Source organism: Megalobrama amblycephala, linkage group LG11 (assembly GCF_018812025.1).
Source record: "Megalobrama amblycephala isolate DHTTF-2021 linkage group LG11, ASM1881202v1, whole genome shotgun sequence".
In the NCBI taxonomy this organism is placed as follows: Eukaryota; Metazoa; Chordata; class Actinopteri; order Cypriniformes; family Xenocyprididae; genus Megalobrama; species Megalobrama amblycephala.
In genome coordinates this window covers 10,693,331-10,715,163 of record NC_063054.1, presented here as the reverse complement: position 1 = coordinate 10,715,163, position 21,833 = coordinate 10,693,331, and the positions used below count along the sequence as shown (strand labels likewise).

Here is a 21,833-nt window from a genome sequence, read left to right as displayed (position 1 = left end):
TTGCATTTTGAGATAAGAGTTTATTGTATCAAACAAACAAAGACTGTCTATCCTCAACATCAATTATGCCTGTTTGGTGTTCAGAAACTTGGCCTGCCCAGTCAGAATGAGGTATTAAGGAGGAAGCAGGATACATATTGTTGTTCCTAAACATCAGAAGTACTCATGATTAGAGTAAAATGCAGGAAAGTCTGTCCTTGTGCTGTTGCTGCTGCTCTGTAGAGCCCAAAATTAGAAACAAGCAGCTGAAATGCTCTTTATAACAAGATCCCTGATCATTTCAGAGCTACTTTCTCAGCTTGTGTGATACGTTTCAGTCCATTTCCTCTTGCTACTATGTTTATGTTAATAATTTTACATATGAAGTCATTTCCTGTCTCTTTGCACAGTGGGTGATCTGACCAATGAGCTTGTGCGGCATTTCCTGATCGAGTGCACACCGAAAGGTGTGCGGTTAAAAGGCTGTCCAAACGAACCCTACTTTGGTAAGAACCTGTTATTGTCTGCATGATTTTAATGAGGACATGAGTGCTGCTAGTTAAAGCCTCATCATTTGCATGGTCAAGATCTCCCTCTAGTGGCTGTTACCATTTTCTTTTCACTCATTTGGATCAGTAGGTTTTTTTGTTTTTTTTAAGAAATTAATTATTTTGTTCAGCAAAGATGCATTAAATAGATCAAAAGTGACATTAAAGACTTTTATATTGTTACTATTTCAAAATAAATACTGTTCTTTCAAACTTTCAATTCTATAAAAAAAAAAAAAATGTATCACAGTTTCAACAAAAATATTACACAGCATGATTTCAACATTTGTGATAAATGTGTCTGAAGCACCAAATCAGCATATTAGAATGATTTCTGAAGGATCATGTGACACTGAAAACTGGAGTAATGATGCTGAAAATTCAGCTTTCATCACAGGAATAAATTACATTTTAAAATATGTTACAATAGAAAACATTTATTTTAAATTGTAATAATATTTCTCAATATACTGTAGCATAACAGACTTCTTTCAAAATCATTTAAAAACATTTGACTCCAAACATTTGAACAGTAGTGCATATCTTTTTAAATAAGCAAAATTGCAACAACTGTGCATTGTTGTATGAAAAGTAATATGGTAAAACATTTAGCTAAACTAATTAAAAATGTTATGTTTCTTGTATGTATAGGAAGTCTCACAGCTTTGGTGTGTCAACATTCCATCACACCCTTGGCTTTACCCTGCAGACTTATCATCCCAGGCAGAGGTACGTAATGTTATTTATGGAAGCCACTGCATAAAAAATAAAAAAGGTCATTCCGAATTTTATTTCACAATTCTGACTTTTTTTCTCGCAATTGTGTGATATAAACGTATAAAGTGATATAAAATATAAAATTATAAAGTCAGAATTGCGTGATAAAGTCACAATTGCATGTTATAAGAGAGATAAACTTGCAATTCTGAGAAAAAAAAAGTCACTTTTTCCTCAGAATTGGACATTTTATAACTACAAATTGTGAGAAAAAGTCAGAATTGTGAGATATAAACTTGCAATTACAAGAAAAAAAGCCAGAATTGCGAGATATAAAATCACAATTGTGAGAAAAAAGTCAGAATTGTGAGATATAAAATCACAATTGTGAGAAAAAAGTCAGAATTGTGAGATATAAACTCACAATTGTGAAGAAAAAAGTTGGAATTTCGAGATACAAACTTGCAATTCTGAGATAAAGTGACTTTTTCCTCAGAATTGGACATTTTATAACAACAAATTGCAAGAAAAAAGTCAGAATTGCGAGACATAATCTCAATTTCGAGAAAAAAAAGTCGGAATTGCAATATATAAACTCGCAATTGTGAGAAAAAAATCAGAATAGGCCATTTTATGACTACAGATTCCTAGAAAAAAGTCAGAATTGTGAGATACAAAGTCGCAATTACCTTTATTTATTTTTTTATTCATTGGCAGAAACAAGCTTCCATAGTTATTAGAGTGTCTGCATGTTTTTTTTTAAATAATGTTTCTGTACTAACTGGATACTTCTTTTAGACCCTCTAGAAGAGTCAAATGAATCTCCAGCACAAACATCTACAAACTCTGCAGCAGAGCTACTTAAACAGGGAGCAGGTAATTGAATATTTGCGTGTGTTGAATTTCTTCAGTGGTTATTGTATAGGAAATGCGTTTGATGTGCTAATGTGTATGTGTGTTGTTCAGCGTGTAACGTGTGGTTCCTGGGCAGCGTGGAGCTGGAGTCTCTGACAGGAGTTCAGGGTGTTCAGAAGGCCACCACTGTGATTTTCAGTATGGATCCACCAACCACATCCACTGTCGTTCACTTTAAAGTGTCTGCACAGGGAATCACCCTCACAGACAACCAGAGGAAGTGAGTCTCTCTCTTTAGGTTTCTGTTTCTTTTGAGTATTCACATATTTCATGGTCAGGCAGCAATAATGTAATAATGTTTATCATTATTAATGTAATAATGATAAACATTTGTGTTAGTGACATTTCCACTTCAACGTTATTCAGAGATGAGTACTATTTTGAAAACTAATTGTAGGTAATGTTGTGTGAAATGTTTTGTCCCATGATGTCTCTAATCAGCTGTTGTTTAATTTGTTTTTGTAATTTTTATAATTTTTATAACATTTTTTATGTTTTTAAAAGAAGTCTCTTCTGCTCACCAAGGCTGCAATTTTTTTTTTTTTTAAATCAAAAATACAGTTAAACAACAAAATTATGAAATATTACAATTTAAAATAGCTGTTTTGTAATTGAATATATTTTAAAATGTAATTTATTCCTGTGATCAAATCAGAATTTTCAGCATCATTACTCCAGTCTTCAGTGTCACATGATCCTTCGGAAATCATTCATATGATGATTTGGTGCTCAAGAAACATTTCTCATTATTATCATTGTTGAAAACAGTTGTGCTGCTTAATATTTTTGTAGAAAACTGTCTTTTTTATGAATAGAAAGTTCAAAAGAACAGCATTTATTTGAAATAGATTTTTTTTTATATATTAATTTTATATATTTTAATTTTATAAATGTCTTCACTGTCACTTTTGATTAATTAAATGCATCATTGATGAATAAAAGTAAAAATTTCTTTCAGTCCTGAGTTTTTATATTACTTTGTGTTTCCAGATTGTTCTTCAGGAGACACTATGCTGTCAACACAGTGATATTCTGTGCCCTGGATCCTCAGGACAGGAAGTACGTCACACACACAAACAAACAAACACACACACACGTTGGGTTTTCATGTTTTATGGGGACTTTCCTTTGACATAATGATTTTTATACTGTACAAACTGCATATTTAATCCTCTAACCCTAAACACAAAGCTCACAGAAAATGTTCTGCATTTTTACATTTTCAAAAAACACCAATTAGTATGATATATAAAAAAATGTCCCTACAAAGTCAAAAATATCTGATATTACTATTAGAGGTGAGCGATATGACCAAAATCTTATATCACTTATATTAACTCTCAAGCTTACTGAAGACAAGTAAACAGTCAGTGATAAAATAAGAACAAAGAAACTAATTACAAGCAATGGGACAAAACTACAATAGAACGAAGACACAAAGGCGTGTGTTGATCAATCGCTCCAGCTCCTCGTTCAGCTCCCACAACACTCGGCCCTGCTCTGCTTCATACTACAGTAATGTTAATAATCGCATCTATGAACATGATTTCTTCCCGAGTTCTATCCCTATTCTTTTGCATCGTCCGTTGAGGTGAAGACCACATGTCCCAAGATTCCGCACTCAAACTTGCCGTCATCAAGCTAAGCCTTTGTTTTGAATAAGCCTCTAGCGACCTCTAGCAGACGAAATTATTACATACTGCACCTTTAAGACATAAATGATTGTGTTTATGAGGATACTTGCATTTTGACACGCAAGTATGTGTATATAACCATTCAAGCCCAATTACATGGCAAAAAGAACTGAGTTCAGTGCTCAAGCACTTTATGAGCAGCAACTTTATGCGCACGTACAGTACAGTCCAAAAGTTTGGAACCACTAAGATTTTTAATGTTTTTAAAAGAAGTTTCGTCTGCTCACCACATTTATTTAATTAAAAATACAGTAAAAAACAGTAATATTGTGAAATATTATTACAATTTAAAATAACTGTTTTCTATTTGAATATATTTCACAAAGTAATTTATTCCTGTGATGCAAAGCTGAATTTTCAGCATCATTACTCCAGTCTTCAGTGTCACATGATCCTTCAGAAATCATTCTAATATGCTGATCTGCTGCTCAAGAAACATTTAATGTGTACAATTGTACAAAATATTTGTTTACAATATTTTTTTTCAGGATTATTTGATGAATAGAAAGTTCAAAAGAACAGTGTTTATCTGAAATCTAATCTTTTGTAACATTATAAATGTCTTTACTGCCACTTTTGATTGATTTAATGCATCCTTGCTGAATAAAAGTATTCATTTCTTTAATTTCTTTTCAAAAAAATAAAAATAAAAATTCTTACTGACCCCAAACTTTTGAACGGTAGTGTATAGTGCTACAGAAGCTTTGTATTTCAGATAAATGCTGTTCTTTTGAACTTTCTATTCATCAAGGAATCCTGAAAAAAAAAAAAAAAAAAAGTACACAACTGTTTTCAACATTGAAAATAATCTTAAATGTTTATTGAGCAGCAAATCATCATATTAGAATGATTTCTGAAGGATCATGTGACACTGAAGACTGGAGTAACGATGCTGAAAATTCAGCTTTGCATCACAGGAATAAATTACTTTGTCAAATATATTTAAATAGTACACAGTTATTTTAAATTGTAATAATATTTCACAATATTACTGTTTTTTACTGTATTTTTAATTAAATAAATGTAGCCTTGGTGAGCAGACGAAACTTCTTTTAAAAACATTAAAAATCTTAGTGGTTCCAAACTTTTGGACTGTACTGTATCTCTCAGACAGCGTTCAGAAACGATCACACAGTGTGCACATATAGCAAAATGAGTTCTCTTTCACTGCTCACTGTGCTTCAGCGGTTTAAAATCACTTGTGTTTAAACAGCAATGCTTAAAAACGCATGTAAACGATAAGATTTCATGATCATGCAGAACAGCACATGCACATAACGATGATAGACCAATATAATCCAATATCGGTTGACAATTTAATTCAACATTTCATTTTTTGTTGGGATTTTGTGGGATGTTCTGACTTCTCTACTGATCTGTTCACAGATGGACACGAGACGGCTGCACAGCTGCAAAGTGAGTCCCTCTTTTAATCAGTCCCAATCTCAGTTTCGAAGTAGTGCTAGTTGTGTATTTGGGTAAACGTGCATCTTGTACATGTGCGCACATTTATTCATTGTTGTACGTGTGTGTGTAACAGGATCTTTGGCTTTATTGCGAGGAAAAGCGGAAGCAGCACAGAGAATGTGTGTCACCTGTTTGCCGAACACGACCCCGAGCAGCCCGCCAGCGCCATCGTCAACTTTGTCTCCAAGGTGATGATAGGCTCTCAGAAGACCAAATAGAAAAAACACACGCAGATATTCTTGCGGATGGGAACCGACTCCACATCTTCCACTTCAAATGTAGAAGACCAAAACATATTTACAGTTTTGCTGCAGTTGTGATCGGTTTCGCTTGTTAATGGTGTTGAGACAATGAAACCTCAGTATTGTAATGGATGAAACTTCACCCTGTTATTTGGATAAAATGGGGCATCGCTAAACTTCATGAGGACCAGGAGCAGATTTATAGGTGGACCTTAATTATCCCGGAGGATAATTTCCACAGGATGTCTTTGAAATCCATGCAGTGCTGGCGCATCACAGGACACATCCATCAGGGGGCGCCACACTTCTTTGGCTCATTCTCGCACTGCCATAAACAGAGTCTGATGAAAACAAAGTTGAAGGCTTTAGGGGAAAAATGACTAACAGTTATTTTATTTTAGCTACCTAGAAGACTTTTTTTTTTTTTTTTTTTGCAGTATTTCGGAGGTCCCTGGTTTCGTTTGTAAATAATAATGATTAATTTGTGTCTGGGCACATCCACAAGATGCAGACCAAAGAGCATTTTGCATATCAATTTACAGAACTTTTCAATTTTATAAATATATATATATGTGTATACATTATCAAATACCACTTTTAATGTTTTTATAGCTCAAAATATTCAGTGCATTGTTGTTTATCTGTGTATTTGTTTATAAGTGCGGAGCTAACATTTTCAGTCAATGACAAGTGGTTTCCTTAAAAAGCATGTTGGCTTTACTTTGTTTATATATTTGGAAATATTTATCATATAACTCATATTCTGTGTATACTCATCTCTTACTCATCTATGCGGCATGAGTGTTAAAACGTCTTATTTGATAAATCACCTCTTTTGAGGTAAGCAGCATGACATTACTCATGTAAACTCAGTACTTCTGGCATATTATTTTTCACTGAACAAGTGTGTAAATGCTTGATCAAAGAGGATTCTGGGTTAAAAGTTTCACTTGGAATAAATCTGAATCAGACATAAATCTGCATGTGCCATTACTTTCCTTACTTTAAGCTGCAAGGACCGTGTTTTCATTACAAAAACTGTTCTGTACTTTTCTTGTACTGTCTAACTCTTTGGTTTATTTGTAAACTAATGTTTTATGGACTGTATACATGCACAGAATACAATAAAGATATTGTATGGTACTAAACTGAGACAGTGTCTGTCATGAAAGGACATCTATCATGAGCTTCTTTCGACATGCTAGTTGGTTCACCAGCAGCTTAAGGCCACAAAAATGCAAATGCTAGTTACGCTGACTTGTTTTTATACCTTAATATGGCTGTAACAAACTTCAGGAGTTAGTGGTAATTATCCTTAAAATGGCTGTTAAGTGTGATGTTGTGATATTTTGTAGTTAGCTAGCTAGTTAACTGCTCACAAAAAGTATGTTCTGTATAGTATGTGTGTGAATGAACATAGCTAGGCTACTACATCTGTCCTGTTGTCTTTGTCACGTGACCTACCAGCTTCAGTTGCATCGCTTCACTGCTATTCACAAAACTTCTCCCGTGGCCTCATGGGATAGTAAAGTGCCAATTGGACTTGAAGTAGTCATCCAGGTACTTTTCACCTACTGTTTGAATTCTATGAATTTGGACATAGGTTAAAGGGTTAGTTCACCCAAAAATGTAACAAAATTTGTATTCTCTCTCATGTCGTTCTACACCCGTAAGACCTTCGTTCATCTACGGAACACAAATTAAGATATTTTTGTTGAAATCTGATGGCTCAGTGAGGCCTGCATAGCCAGCAATGACTCTCTCAAGATCCATTAATGTACTAAAAACATATTTAAATCAGTTCATGTGAGTACAGTGGTTCTATCTTAAAGGTGCTACAGAGGATGTTTTGTTTTATACATTTTTGCAATATTACTTGAAACTGTCTTTACTGATAAAAGACTATATATAGACCCCTTAATCGCCTACGTCACTGTGACGTCACCGCTCTAGCTGGAGGCAAAACATAAATAAGAACTAATAGCGGGCGTGCTAAAAGTTTGAGGTTTTGACTTTAAAATGTCGTCTTGTTGTGTTTTTGGCTGCCAGAATAGAAGGAACAGGACTTTTGGTTCAAAACTAAAGTTTTACCAGATCCCGGCAGACATTCCTTCACAGAAATCAAAAAGATAATTGTTGTTGAAAGCAATACGGCGTACAGACTGGACGGAGACGATCATAAATAATGCTTGTGTTTGCAGTGCACACTTCATATCAGGTAAAATAATCGATGCATATGTAATGGTGTGTTGGTTTTATCTAGTACAAATCATCAAGTTTCTGTTTTATAGGTGAAAAGTAGCCAACTTTCAGCGCACTAGCTAGCTTAAATGATAAACAAACATACAGCGATAGATGTGTGTGCCATCCTTTGAATGGTCTCTTAAAATAATCCACATTGCTAGCCATAATCATAGTTAGCCCAGCGTTAGGTTACATTAGACAATAAGCCTTGACAAAATGCCCCAAACCATCCGAAAGTAATTCATATGTTGTCTAGGAAATATCCAAAACTTAAATAATTTACAAAAATAGCTGTCACGGTCCCGCAGAGTCAGTGACTGTACATATTCGGACAGTTCTGAACCTTCTTCTGCATCTATGTTTAATAAATCCCTCCTAAAACATGCTAGCTTACGCTTGTCAACATTGAGTCCAGCGTCTCTTTTTGCCTCCAGCTAAGCCCCGCCCACAAGGAAACGTTGCAATGTTTACAAACTTTTAAGGGGTCTATTAGGTGCACTGAAAGTAATAATATTAATATACATCACCTGTGCACGAGGTAGGGCCTTAAAACATCAGCCAATCGTTTACACGATCATTGCGTAAACGATTGGCCCTCTGGCTTGTCAATCACTGCCATGACGTTCCTTGTGAGAGACGAGCGCGGCTGCGCTCTCCAGTAACTTTCCACACTCCACAGGCGCTGCATGCAATGTTTTTGTCAGGAGACAGGAGTAACAACTGCAGATTATGAGTTACCTGCGGTGAGTCCGACATAATGAATCCACTAACAGGACACAGCGAATGCCGATGGTAAACACTCGTGTTCCAATACTCGTTTTTAACAATATCTAGTGATGGCCTATTAAAAAACACTGCTTTAGAGCGTTATGAATCTTTTGAGTCGAATCAGTGATTCGGATCGCGTGTAGCCCCGCCCCTTTTCAGCGCTGCGCTCGTTGTCTTTTGATTTCTGGTTTGTATTTCCACAGCGATATTACATTTATGAATGAACTGCTCGTTTTAAAATCTTCCCGATCTACTGACATTTGTTTAGACATCTGCTTTAAACATAACAATGCTCATGATAACTTTCATTAACTCTACAGCAAGTAAATCCACTTAACCAACTAATTATTCTTTGACAGCGTTGCCATAGAAATGTACAGAGCTACCGCAAAACGGAAGTTTAAAGACAATTTTATAAAGATGGCGGCGCGCTTGTTTCTCTGGTAAATAAGGTCTATATCAAACCGACAAACTGCTGAAATCACGTGACTTTGGCGCTCCGATTCACTGATTTGATTTGTAAAAAAGCTCCGAAGCTTCAAGAAGCAGTGTTATGAAATCGGCCATCACTAGATATTGTTAAAAAGTCGTTATTTTGTTTTTTTGGTGCACAAAAAATATTCTCATCGCTTTATAATATTAAGATAGAACCACTGAACTCACATGAACTGATTTAAATATGTTTTAGTAGCTTTATGGATCTTGACAGTTTCAATGGCTTTGCTCTCAATAGCCATCAGATTTAATCAAAATATCTTCATTTGTGTTCTGAAGATGTATGAAGGTCTTACGGGTGTAGAATGACATGAGGGTGAGTAATAAATGACATTATTTTCATTTTGGATGAACTAACCCTTTAATACTTAGCGCACATACTGTTTTTCACCTACTATATAGTATGGAAATAGGCATTTACACATAAGGATTGACTGTTTTTAGCTTTAACTTGCTCAGCATATATTTTTTATTTTTTTTGCAAACCATTTCTCTGCCTTTACAGTAATTGCCCTGTTCACACCAAGAATGAAACCTTTAATGATATTAGCATCCATATTTAATATAGCATTTAAATGTTTAAAGCTGCAGTCTGTAAGTTTTGCCTCTTTGTCGCCATCTCTGTTTGAAATCCCGCAATTGCAGTTATTTGTGGAATTATCATCTTTACATGGGTTGTGCATCGGCACGGCTCATCAGTGCGGATGAATCTAATGTTTGCTGTCAGTCACCACATCTGTGTGGATACTGTACTTCTTGGAAGTATGACCAAAATAAGGATTTTTACCGGAAAATGTCATCTGAACAAGTAAGTAACATGTCTGCCACTTTTGTTCTGACCAAGTGAGAAAAACAACATTACAATAAATCACGCTACCAATGGTGATTAAATCTAATCATCACCTCATATCACATCAAACCGTGCAAATTATTATTACTCAGTGCATCCCACACATAGACTTTACTTGGGGGGCCCGCCCACGTATAATAACGGTATATTCGGAGACACATTTTTGCTTTTATTATTTTTATCCTCTTATCCTCTTTATATCTGCGCAAGATAACGAAACCATCCGCGATCGATTAACTAGTCGTTTCGTACCTACTTGTTATGTGTGTGTCAGAACTGTTTACTCCCGCTAACATTCCCACGGGCGCTGCATTTTGCAAAGTCACAAGGGGGCGCTGTTGCATGTTCTACACATAGGTTCTACAAGCTCGCGCAACAGCGCTTCAGACTGCTTCAAAGTGATTCTCAATCAATGAAAAGCGCAGATTTATGCCAAGCGATTGCTAATGAACTTAAGTTGATGAAATATTACAATGTCTACTTTATAACCTTTATATAAAATGTTTTATATGGTTGTAAGAATCTGAAGGATCAGCCTGCAATAGTACAGACATTTCAAAATAAGAGTACCTGTGTATTTCGGGCTTGTTTATAATTAAAAGTCACACGCTAAGTTTTTTTCTTTTTCTTTTGGGCATTATTGGTATTTTGGTTACACTATAAATTGTATTTTATTTGATTTCCATTTAATTCATAAATTATAACTCATAAATTATTGTAGTCTCCCCCACAGAAAGAAAAGACTAAGAACATTATTTGGCACATATATTATTCATTTTATAAATTTTACTAGTAAAATCTGTGTCCCATTCACTGAGAGAGACACTATATGACAGCAAGGAGAACATAGGAAAATGTGAACCATTTAAATGCTGTAATTTTGCATAATTTACAATACATAATAATGCATAATATTAGTATGTAATTAAATGTAATATGTAATTAAAATTAATTTTAATAAATAAAAATACTGTTAAAAATCACACATTGTTTGTTTGTCACATGTAGTAGACCATTTTTGTGACGTGGGTAATAGGAGGATTTTTCGCCCGGCTACCACCGCAAGTATATTTCAAACCTGTGGGAAGCACTGTTACTGTTATACTTTGTTCTCAAATTGTCAATGTTAACAACATCAGCATTGCGTGTGTATTAGCGTTACCTGAAGATTTCAATTTCTGTAGCCACTCTGCAGTCCAAAGTCTTTTGCTTTTGACTACGGGTGCATCTCCAGTTGTCACTGTGTTGTGTTGTCTTGTCTGCTGAAGGAAGTTCTTAAATAGCATGATCAGTCACATGACATTTAGAAACGAGGTGATTGGCTCAAAAAATCCTCATGAAGCAAAGATGGCAGCATCTTGATTGTGTATTTCCAGGACTGTGTGCACCAGCTGAGCAACTGCCATTGAAATGAATTGGAATGTTAACGACTGACCTTTTTACAGGTAGGCCTATGCTACGACTCACATAAACTGGTTGAAATTATGTTTAAAATGAATTCCTCAGGACACTTCTGTCAGGTAGCTATTGTAGGACAAGAAAAGCTTTAATATTACAACTTTGACCATTTCAAAGACATTGATTCAGCATAATGTGGTAGACTGCAGGTGGCATGAGCTCACTATATTCTCTGGTGAGAGAGAGAGAGAGAGAGAGGGTAGTATAATGGTTTGCTTATTCAGACTTGGTCGGATTTAAAGATAGTGTCTCACTTGTTCAGATGTGATTACTGATTAAACAAACTGCCCTTTATACAGGCTCGGGGCGAGGGGGTGGAGGTGGAAATTAAACAAGAAAGAATGAGACACAAAGAAACTGAGAAAGAAAACGAGTTTTCTGAGTCAGCTAAGCTGAGCGCCCCCTTCTGGCCCACCTTCCCAAATACATCAAGCTCTGAGAGTGTGTTCTTTTGCTTTTCTGTTTCTTTAGCCTTCTCACTATGGGCTTCAGTATGATTGAGAGCAATGCCAGTCATGCAACTCTCCAGACACACACACACAATTCATCTCAACACCCCGCAGGTCTCCACATGTTTGCATAAACGCACACACTGGAAAAGAGTCACAGTCGGGAGAGTTTGATTAAGCGCCGTGAGTGTATTACGCATATCTCAAACAAAGACCTGTGTGTGTGTACGTCTGGAGAGCTGTGTGTGTCAGCCATTCCTCTTCATCAGACTCACGGTCACGACTATGAGCTCTGTGTTTTTTGTGCATGTTTAATTTTGCACGTTTTCGCTTGCCGTCAAGTTCCAACATTACACCGGGAGTGTGAGCTTTGACCATAAAGGCACATTGTGAGGGGCGGCTGTGTCATAAGTGTGGCCCTGGGGTGGTATTTTCTGTATGGATGCAGACTTTGACCCTGAGCTTAATTATTTGTGGGTTGGGGGTGTAAGAGGTCACTGGAAATTTGTATTTGAATGAAATGTGATAGACAGGGGTACGTGCAGTGCGTGGTTGGGTGCAGGGTTTAAAACTAGAACCATAAAAACTGGAACTTGAAATAAAATATTTTAAAAGATATTTCAGTTTTATATCAGCTGGTTGATCTCATTACCATCTCAGTTTTATATTTAGTTGAACTTGATGTATTGAATCAACTAAAAGGTGGTTTAGTAATATTTTTTAATAATAATTTTTACTGGAATAAAAATGTGTGTGTGTGTGTGTGTGTGTGTGTGTATATATATATATATATATATATATAATATTTACTAATATATATTAGTAAAAAATATTTAAAACTTTAACAAAAATTAAAATGAAAGAGGAAATTCTAAAAATTAAAATTAATTAAAACCAATAATTAAAATGGTTGGGTGTTTCTTGTTGCAAACTGCAATATATACCAATGTGTCATATATATATATATATATATTTTTTTTTTATTATTTATTTATTTATTTATGTAAGGGTCAGGGACATGACTTTTTCCCCCTGGGTGTGTGTATATATATATATATATATATATATATATATATATATATATATATATATTAAAAATGTAAAATTGGATTTACATACACCGAATACATACATTTTTTTGTATCACAATCATTTAATTCCTGAATTCAATTTTGTTTTGATATTTTTTGGGGGGGGGCAAAGTCAAAAATTTCAGGGTGATACAATAATAAAGAAAAAAGCCTCATTAAAAGAAAAGAAAAGAAAAGAAAAGAAAAGAAAAGAAAAGAAAACAAAAGAAAAGAAAAGAAAAGAAAAGAAAAGAAAACCTTAAAGTATATTTTATTGTTTATATATTTATGTGTATAATTTTTTAACTAAACTGCTTTACATGCTTATTAATATTTGACAAATGTTTGTCCACCGAAAATTGACAAATGTTTGTCCACCGTTTTTTTTAGGTTAGTTAAGGTTTTAAGATGTCACGTGGTGCAACTCCTCAAAAAAACGTTCATTTTTATTAACTAATAATGAATGGTATTTGTAAAAAAAAAAAAAAAATTTTACCTTGAAAAACATGTTAAGAATATTTTTGAAAATAATGATTAAGATGTGTACATATTTAGAGTTATTCAATTGAAACTCTGCCTTAAAATTCTATAAAGATTTTTAAAATTCACATTAAAACCAGGCATGAACACAAAAGGTTTATTTCTAAGTACTTACACATTTTTTCAAACTACATATTTCCTTTATCATAGACACCCATAAAAGCCACACGTAACCTTCATCGCAATCATATGTGTGCATACACAAACAGCCGAAAAGCCAAGAACTTGTTGTATACCTCCTTCCTGTGTGTGTGTGTGTGTGAGAGTGAAACAGATCTGGTGGGGTGGGGGGGTTGAAGGGATGACCTCATCAGGAAAGGAAACTTTCCCACAGTCTGTACACAAAGCCTGCTGTCAAAAGGTGAACTGAAAGAGAAAGAGAATAAATTTAACACACTGGATAAAAAAGGCCTTATCTCAATATACAACCTCTATATATAAAAAAAAAAATCTCAGCTCAAATATTTAGCAGCAAATAAATAGTGGCTCTTACTCATGTCCAATTTGTTCCAGAAAAGATTCTTGAGAAGATGATGAGGTGCCATTTTGTCTTGTCTCATTGCCAAGCTCTTAACAGCCATCACAAGGGGATCATCGGTTTATCGCGGAGGCAAATATTTTCTTAATGACTGTCAACGTACAATATATGACACGTCTTTCTTAAACACTCTTGACATGTTTAATTCAGCACTGGAACACATAAACGTGACTGGGCTTTCAGTCGTAGGCGGTGCTGATTAGCTGAGGCATGCAATATACATGCACGGGTGATCATTACAGATGGTGGCCAAGCGCACGAGTCATGCCTCTGCGATAGAACACTGGACTGATGATGTTTTGCTATTAAACTGCCGAGTGTTTTTGTCTGGCTTGCAGATTGCAGTGGTTTCTAAATGAACCAAATGAGTGTCTTTCCTGGAAATGGTGTTTTATGCTTTTGCACTACACAACCCTCTCTTGCAATATGACAGAGCCACATTCTTGGACCTCTTCTCAGATGGACCACAGATTGCAGAAAAACCATAAAAGTGTGTGAATGTTACCATGTGAAATATGAAAATGCTCGATTACATGCTGGATGAGGGATTCTGATGTCTGGTAAAGTCAATTCCAGTGGCACTGGTACAATGGTGAGGACATCTGAAGAGAATACTGCAATGTCCAGTGGCTTAGCTGCCTCAGTATTTCGGAATGAAACTTTTTGATTTTGTTTGAAACATCTGTCATCCTTAATAAATGTTCTTGCTAGTCCAGACTGGTTATGTTTACATGCACCCAAATAATCTGTTAGTAATCAGATTGATGGCTCAATTGGATTGAGAAGCCTTGTGTAAACACCTCAATCGATCTGATAAAGCTCGATCCAACTGAATTTTTGATCAGATTGAAGTGGCTGATGTAGACCTGAAATAATCTGATCAATATGAAAAAAGTATGTAACTGTTTATCTTCTCAGTAAGATTTGAAAAAACCTTGCACACATTTGCATATGTTTTACTTCTTATGTTTATTTCTTTTGAACTGGTCAGTGGAGGAGCCTGAATATTTATTAAATAACCAATTTGCTAAAAAAAAAAAAAAAAAAAAAAAAATACTATAAATAAATACTTGCATACATACATACATACAATCTTCCATCCATCATACATACATACAGACTTGCATTCATACATGCATACATACATACTTGGATACATACATCCATGCATACTACCTTATATATATGTATATACATACTTGTGTGTATGTATATGCATACACACACTTGCATAAGTCGCTTTGGATAAAAGTGTCTGCTAAATTATTAAATGTAAATGCATGCATACAAACTTATATACTTGCATACACACATACATACTGTGCATACTTGCATGCATCTAAAGTTAGGAAAATTCCAGTGTCAGTTATTCCTCATTCAGAGATTCCTCATCCTCCCATGATGGCAGCTTAACTAAACGGGAAACAGGCCAAAGATAAGTTTGCCCTTTTACTTGCACTTCTGCAGTGCGTATGTGATTATATGCTCCTGCATATGTATTAGTCACTTTACCTATAGGCCACAAAGCTCTGGGCAACTCTGGATCAATTATCATGAAAATCTGACCATTGCTCTGATTGGCATTGTCCTTCTGCCATTCTTGGCGGGGCTGTAGGCTTGGTAAGCAATGCCAGATGAAGTTAACCCAAAAGTGAACAGCTAGAATTTGGCTGTGTCGCCAACGTGGTCTTCCTAACCAAAACTAGATGAGTAGATTGCTTGTGGGAGTGATGCATTGTGATGACTCATTAGCAATAGACTTGGTGTGACTGGGTCCGGGTCGGCAACATCTGATGAAATGTACCCGAGTGGCTTAGAGTTGATGATTCCCTCAACTTACACTAGCACTGTATGCAAGACTGGTTCGGTCACTGTTTGCCGATTGCCCACTCATCATATCTCTCACTCCCAGGTCCCAAGTTTGGAGCATTTGGAGGGTTAAACTGGAAAGCAGTTTCCTGGCCTGCTAGATGTTATTCCTGAAGGTCCCTGTGCAAAGGCTTCCTGGAGTTCAGTAGTTCCTCCTCTGAAGTTTGTGCCTCTATCTCAAATGGCTTACCACGATGTGACACAAATTGTCTTAATGCCATCAGAAAGGCCACCAGGTCCATGATCTCTAAGAGATCAAGATGTATGAAACTGGTTGTCATACATTTCAATACGATGCCCCAGGGTTTCTCAGTGCATTTGCACAGTTTAATAGTGAATGGTCCGAAACAGCCTTTACCAGTGGACCAGAATGGTGGTTTGTATAGCCATAGGCGTGATGGGGGCAAGTCTGCCATCTTCAGAATTACAGGACTTGCTCTCCATTTGACACATTTCACAATTGTACTAGTGGTTCTTGATGGATTCTCTACCATGCATAATCCAGTACTTCATCTGATATCATAATCCAGTACAATCCATCTGATCTCACCTAAGACCCTCTCTGGACCTGGATGCAGAAGCTGGTTGTCATATTCTTTGATTAGAAGCATTGTAATCTGATGTTTAGGATCTAGTATCATTGGATGCATAGTGTATGGATCTAGGCCCTCAGCTCGATGGAGTCATCCCCCAACACGGATTAAACCAAGTGTTTGGTCGTACTCAGGGAAACGTGAATCAAGACGACTCTGGACAGATATGGATTTACCTTTGGTCAGCGCATCCGCCTCTTCTAGGAAGCTGTCTCTCTGAACTTGTCTTAACAGGTGTAGTTCAGCTGCTATGGCATCTGCTACAGTCATGATAGCAGCCGCCCCGTGAAGGGACTGGTGAGTTGCTTTCAACAGTTTGTTCCAACTCTTAATATTGTAGATGTCAGGTTGGGGCTTGGCAAGACATGCATTACCACAGAATGATTGTTTTTTTTTTGTTTTTTTTTTATCTTATCACTGTCATCAGGAGCTGTTAATTAAGGAAAGTATGGCCATGTGTTGGGATGTTGGCGAAGGAACAGTGGTCCCTGACATCCATCTCTAGCAAAGCCTTCCCCCTAGTCAGGTCATCCGCTTGGTTCTCTGAGGTATTGACAATGCCAATTTTACACCAAATTCATGCCCTGGATTTCAGCAATGCGTGTCCCGACAAAGACTTTGTAGCAGCAGGAGTCTTATCTTAGCCAGCTCAGGACTGTTGTTGAATAGATCCACAGAATTATATCATCTGAAGGAACAGAAAGCTCTTTACTGCGCAACTTCGCCAGCTGCGCTCATGTGAGAGCTGCACAAAACTCTGAGGAGGGCATTGAGATCTGTTTGTGAGGAGCCACTCTGGACCTTCACAAAGGCTACATGTTGATCTTGAGTGTGAAGGTAAGCAACCGATCTGTATGCCCGTTCGGAGGCATCACAAAAAATATGGATGGTTCTCTGGGTGCCTTCTGTGTCAGCGCATGGTGGGATGTATTCTCTGGGTATCTCCACAGTGTGCAAATTGGCCAGGTCAGCCTCCCAGGCTTGCCATTGTACTAACAGGCTTTCAAGATTGATGTCATCCCAACCAATCTTGAGTTTCCAGAGATCTTGAATCAGCATTTTTGCTTCGGTGGTAAAGGGTATAAGATATCCAAGTGGATCATATGGTGTGGCCATAATTATGTACACATTTCGTAGCTTGGGATTGGAGTAGTCAAATTGGTGATACTGGTATCAAAGGTGGTCAGTGAGACAATTCCAATGAAGACCTCTTCAGACCTTTGAACATCTTTGTATCATTTGCTGTTGCCCTTCGCATGCCTTTGGAGTGTTTATGTGGAGCAACAAGGACTGCAGGTAGTCCCAAAAGGAATAACCTGCCATTCAGACACTTGATTCTTTGTCCCTCTTCATGTCCCTCCAGATAAAGCATAACAGTGAGCGATCTTCTGGCAAAAGACTGATCTGGTGGAACATTACTTTAATGTCTCCATTGATAGCCACCATGTGCTCGCAAAACTGAAGGAGCACACCAAGCTTGGAAGGACCCAAGATGGGACCCGGAAGAAGGTGATCATTTAGCGCTTGTTCTCTGTATTGATATGAGCAACTGAAAACAAGCTTTGCTTTGTTATTGCGGTGGACAAGTGATGAGGGTGGTACCATGACTCAGTAGAGGAATCTACAAGGTGTCAATCTCTTCACATAGCCTGCAATTTCAAGCTTTTGTACCTCTTCACAATAGGTCATGGCTTGTTTGGTGTCGTTTGCAATCTGTCGCTTTGTACTTCGAAGTAGTGAAAGACAGGCAGATTTGGCTGCTTTTAGACAAGGACTGTCCTTCCGTCTGAGAAGCGGTGTAGCATATCTTATTGTGCCATCTACATTTACCCTTACAGTGCGCTGCTCAAGCAATTCAAGTGCTTGCTGGTAAAGCTTGGATCGGGTGGTAGCTTTCTCACTGATATAGGGCAATGTATCAATTTGCCACAGTTTCTCCACATGCTTTTGGAGATCAAAGTGGGGAGAGCTTGCTGTGGTAAAGTGAAGTGTCCATCCAAGGGAAGAACATTTTGCTACAGCAAACTGAGATAGTGTTCACACATGTTACACTATGGGCAGTAAGGTTTAGGCTTGTCTCTGGGCTTTAGTGGGGAGGTGAGGTGAGTCTGAGAGGTAATTTATCTGGACTACTACTTGTGTTGTAGTACACAGAAGATGATGGCTGACTTGGACTTCTCTTCCCTTTCCTCTGAGGCTTCATCTGTTCTTGAACCATGTCAACAGATCTTCTGGAGATGTGCTTCACCTGTGATTTTAACTGAAGCCAAGCTGATAGGTCCAGCAAAGTGTATGCTTTGTCTGTCCCTGTGATTAGTATACCACGACTTAGACAATGCTTGACAAACCCATCACGGTAGCTGGCAGGCAGTTTGACCAGCCGTTCTCACCCTCTAAGGAACGAAGCATGCCCACAAGAGCATGTACTGAGAGTGCAAAGTTGTCAAATGCTTCAGCATCCCCTACTCTGACTGGTGGAGAGTTCAATATAGCTCCAAGTTCACTCTGTACAAGTTTGCAATGCCACTGAATTCAGCTAAATAGAAGCGTCAAACTAATTCATAAATGTTGATTTTAAATGTCATTTTTGATTAAAAAATATGCTTTTTGCACTCTGAATGGTGTAATTAGATTAAAATTATTAAACAAAATGTTCTCATTTTAATATCTTTAATACCTTTCTGTTATTACAAACACTTCAGGAAGTCAAATATGTGCACTTCAGATGAGTGAGTGTAATAGGGCTTTGGCCCTCATGTTGACCTGGGCCTTTGGGTGTCAAGATACCCTGGGGCTTCTGCTTTGAAGTGAACAGTCCGCACATGCACGTGCCCAATTTTCAGAACATTCCCTTCACAGCCCCCTGTCTCTCTCGAGACAGTGAGCTCAGCAATTTCTCCTCTACTTGCTCAGAAACAGGAGTGCCACTCACTCGCTCTCACGTTTCCTTTCAGCTGTAGCCTACGTGCTTTAAAGCACATGCTCACTACACTTTTGTGATCTAATCCCTCAGTGTATTGTCTGTGAATTGAAATACCCACATACACATTCACACAGAGACTTAATGAACCCGTACGTGGGTGATCACACTTACTTCTCAGCCAAAAAGAGGCCAACAGATTCATTTTCATGACATCAGCATTTCTGCAATACACTTAATGAGGGAGTCCCTGTGTGTGTGTGTGTGTGTGTGTGTGTGTGTGTGTGTGTGTGTGTGTGTGTGTGTGTGTGTGTGTGTGTGTGTGTGAGTACACTACCACTGTGGTGTTTTTGGGTCTGTGAGGAAGGTTTCTGATACAGGTGATTTGAGTCATATCAGTGTTGGTTGGATTAATGGCATTTAGCTCCGTTCTAAAACTGAGTTTCCTTGCTTTCTACTGCCAGCATAGGCAGCTGCCTTCTAAGGCAACATTGTAGCTGAATTAGAATATCATAACTGACAGTTTTGAAACTCTTTACGTAGGAAGTTGCCTGCCTGTAACATAAACAGTTAGTGCTCCTCAAGTGATGAACGATAATAGGGGCTTTCGCACTGAATAGTTCTAGGAACTCAGTTATAGGAACTAGCCTAGGGTAGTTCCCTGAGAACTAATTTCTCCCCCGGGCCATGTTCCTGGTTGTATTCGCACCAGCAATAGGAACTCTGAAGCGGCTGACAGCAGCATCTTTAAGCGCAGCCTTTACAAACCCAAAGAAATGGTGGATGGAGGACACCGTGATTGGAGCATTTCATGATAAAGGAGATGGAATGTAAATGCATAATTACAGAAAAGGCAAAAAGTGGGGCAAAGTGACAATCTCTTTTTAGTATTACATATCATCGAGTCGGAGAAAAGAACATCACTCTGCAGAGAATAAATGTCGTTATCACTGTTTTCCATGTTCGTGAAGTAAATATGTTTACCGGGTGCCGGTGTTTGACATGCGTTTGACCTATTAACGTACACTTACATCACTGATAGTTCCTATAGTGCTGGTTTAGACCCTGCTCTGAAGTAGGAGCTAATTTAGTTCCCCCAAAAGGAGTTCCTAGAACTAAAATCGTTCCTAGCTCCTGTGATGTGAACACGGCAAAATCCGGGTACTTCAGTCAATAGTTCTAGGTGCGAAAGCCCCTAATGAGTAAACAACTTACAGAGCTCTTACTTGTACCGCCTGGCTGCTGCAGATTAATTTCAGCATTGATAGTGTTGACATAGAAACTTGTTTTAAGACTGGCTATAAGCAGCTTTATAAAGAATCGCTCACATATTGTGGTCAGATAGAGCTATGCATACATTTGACCAGTTCCTGCATATAAACTAGAAGGATGATTTATGTTATGTCACATTTTGGTCTGCCTGTAATGGTTATTGCATTATTGGATTATCTTGGCAATAGAGTTAGAGCTAAATGGCTCTATAATCATTGTTTTGTCACTACTGATTTATAGTCGATGAAAATCTAATATCAACCTCAGCGTTGGTCCAACACTGGCCCTTGATCCAGAGCAGCTGTGAGTTCTGACCCAGATTCCAATGGCTTGTTGAGAGTAAGGAGCATAGAATCCAGCTAATCAGGCAGTGAAAGAGAGGATAGAGGGAGACTGAGGGAAAGAGAGAGAGAGGGAAAAAATGAAGAGATCATGAAGAAAGATACGAGAGAATGAGAGGGAGAGAGAGAGAGAGAGGAGGTGCATGAGAGACAGATGAGGTGTGTTTATAAATACCGTATAAAGGTCGTTTGGGATAACTGCATTGTCACAGGCCAAAAGTACTGTCGCCAAGGGCAACCACTCATTCCCACACACTTAAGTGGGGTCAAAACTGTCCCCTGGGATATCTAGAGATAAATAGAGAGCAGAGAAAATCATAGCTTTGGATTACAAGAGCACTTGGTAATTTTAGTTTATGTTGCACAGTTTATGGCAGTTGTCTTTTACTTACTGACACCCAGTAGTGTGATTTTCACATCATGCAAAGGTTTTCAGTTATAAGTGCCATTGTAGAAATGTGTTATATGCAATCAGACATGATTCATTTCTTCTGTTAGCATATTAGAATGATTTCTAAGGAACATGTGACACTGAAGACTGGAGTAATGATGCTGAAAATTGATACAGCTTTGATCACAGGAATAAATTACATTTTTAAACATATTACAATAGAAAAACATTTATTTTAAATTGTAGTAATATTTCACAATGTTGCCATTTTGTTTTTTTATGATATAATATGATCAAATAAAATGAGATACATATGGGGACTTCTTCAACTAAACAATACAAAGGACACTGCAGGTACAAAATAGTATGTAAAATCATAAAATGCAAAAATAACATTATAAAAAAGCTCTAAATATTATTTTGAGATACTTTGAGAACAGTGTTACTTGAATCTCATAGGTATCTAACAGAAT

The 21,833-nt window shown here is 37.2% G+C and overlaps 1 protein-coding gene across 4 annotated transcripts in view; it reads left to right on the top strand.

Moving 5' to 3' along the window:
* si:ch211-191a24.3 (tensin-3) overlaps positions 1-6,714 on the top strand; it is a 61,523-nt gene extending 54,809 nt beyond the window's left edge. For all 4 annotated transcript variants that reach the window (XM_048208634.1, XM_048208633.1, XM_048208635.1 and 1 more), the window contains 7 exons: positions 390-485; positions 1,179-1,256; positions 2,043-2,120; positions 2,211-2,379; positions 3,150-3,218; positions 5,240-5,269; positions 5,394-6,714. In XM_048208634.1, the coding sequence (XP_048064591.1) occupies positions 390-485; positions 1,179-1,256; positions 2,043-2,120; positions 2,211-2,379; positions 3,150-3,218; positions 5,240-5,269; positions 5,394-5,538 (665 nt within the window). In that variant the 3' untranslated portion in view covers positions 5,539-6,714. The remainder of the gene's footprint in view (positions 1-389; positions 486-1,178; positions 1,257-2,042; positions 2,121-2,210; positions 2,380-3,149; positions 3,219-5,239; positions 5,270-5,393) is intronic.
* The last annotated feature ends 15,119 nt before the right edge of the window (positions 6,715-21,833 follow it).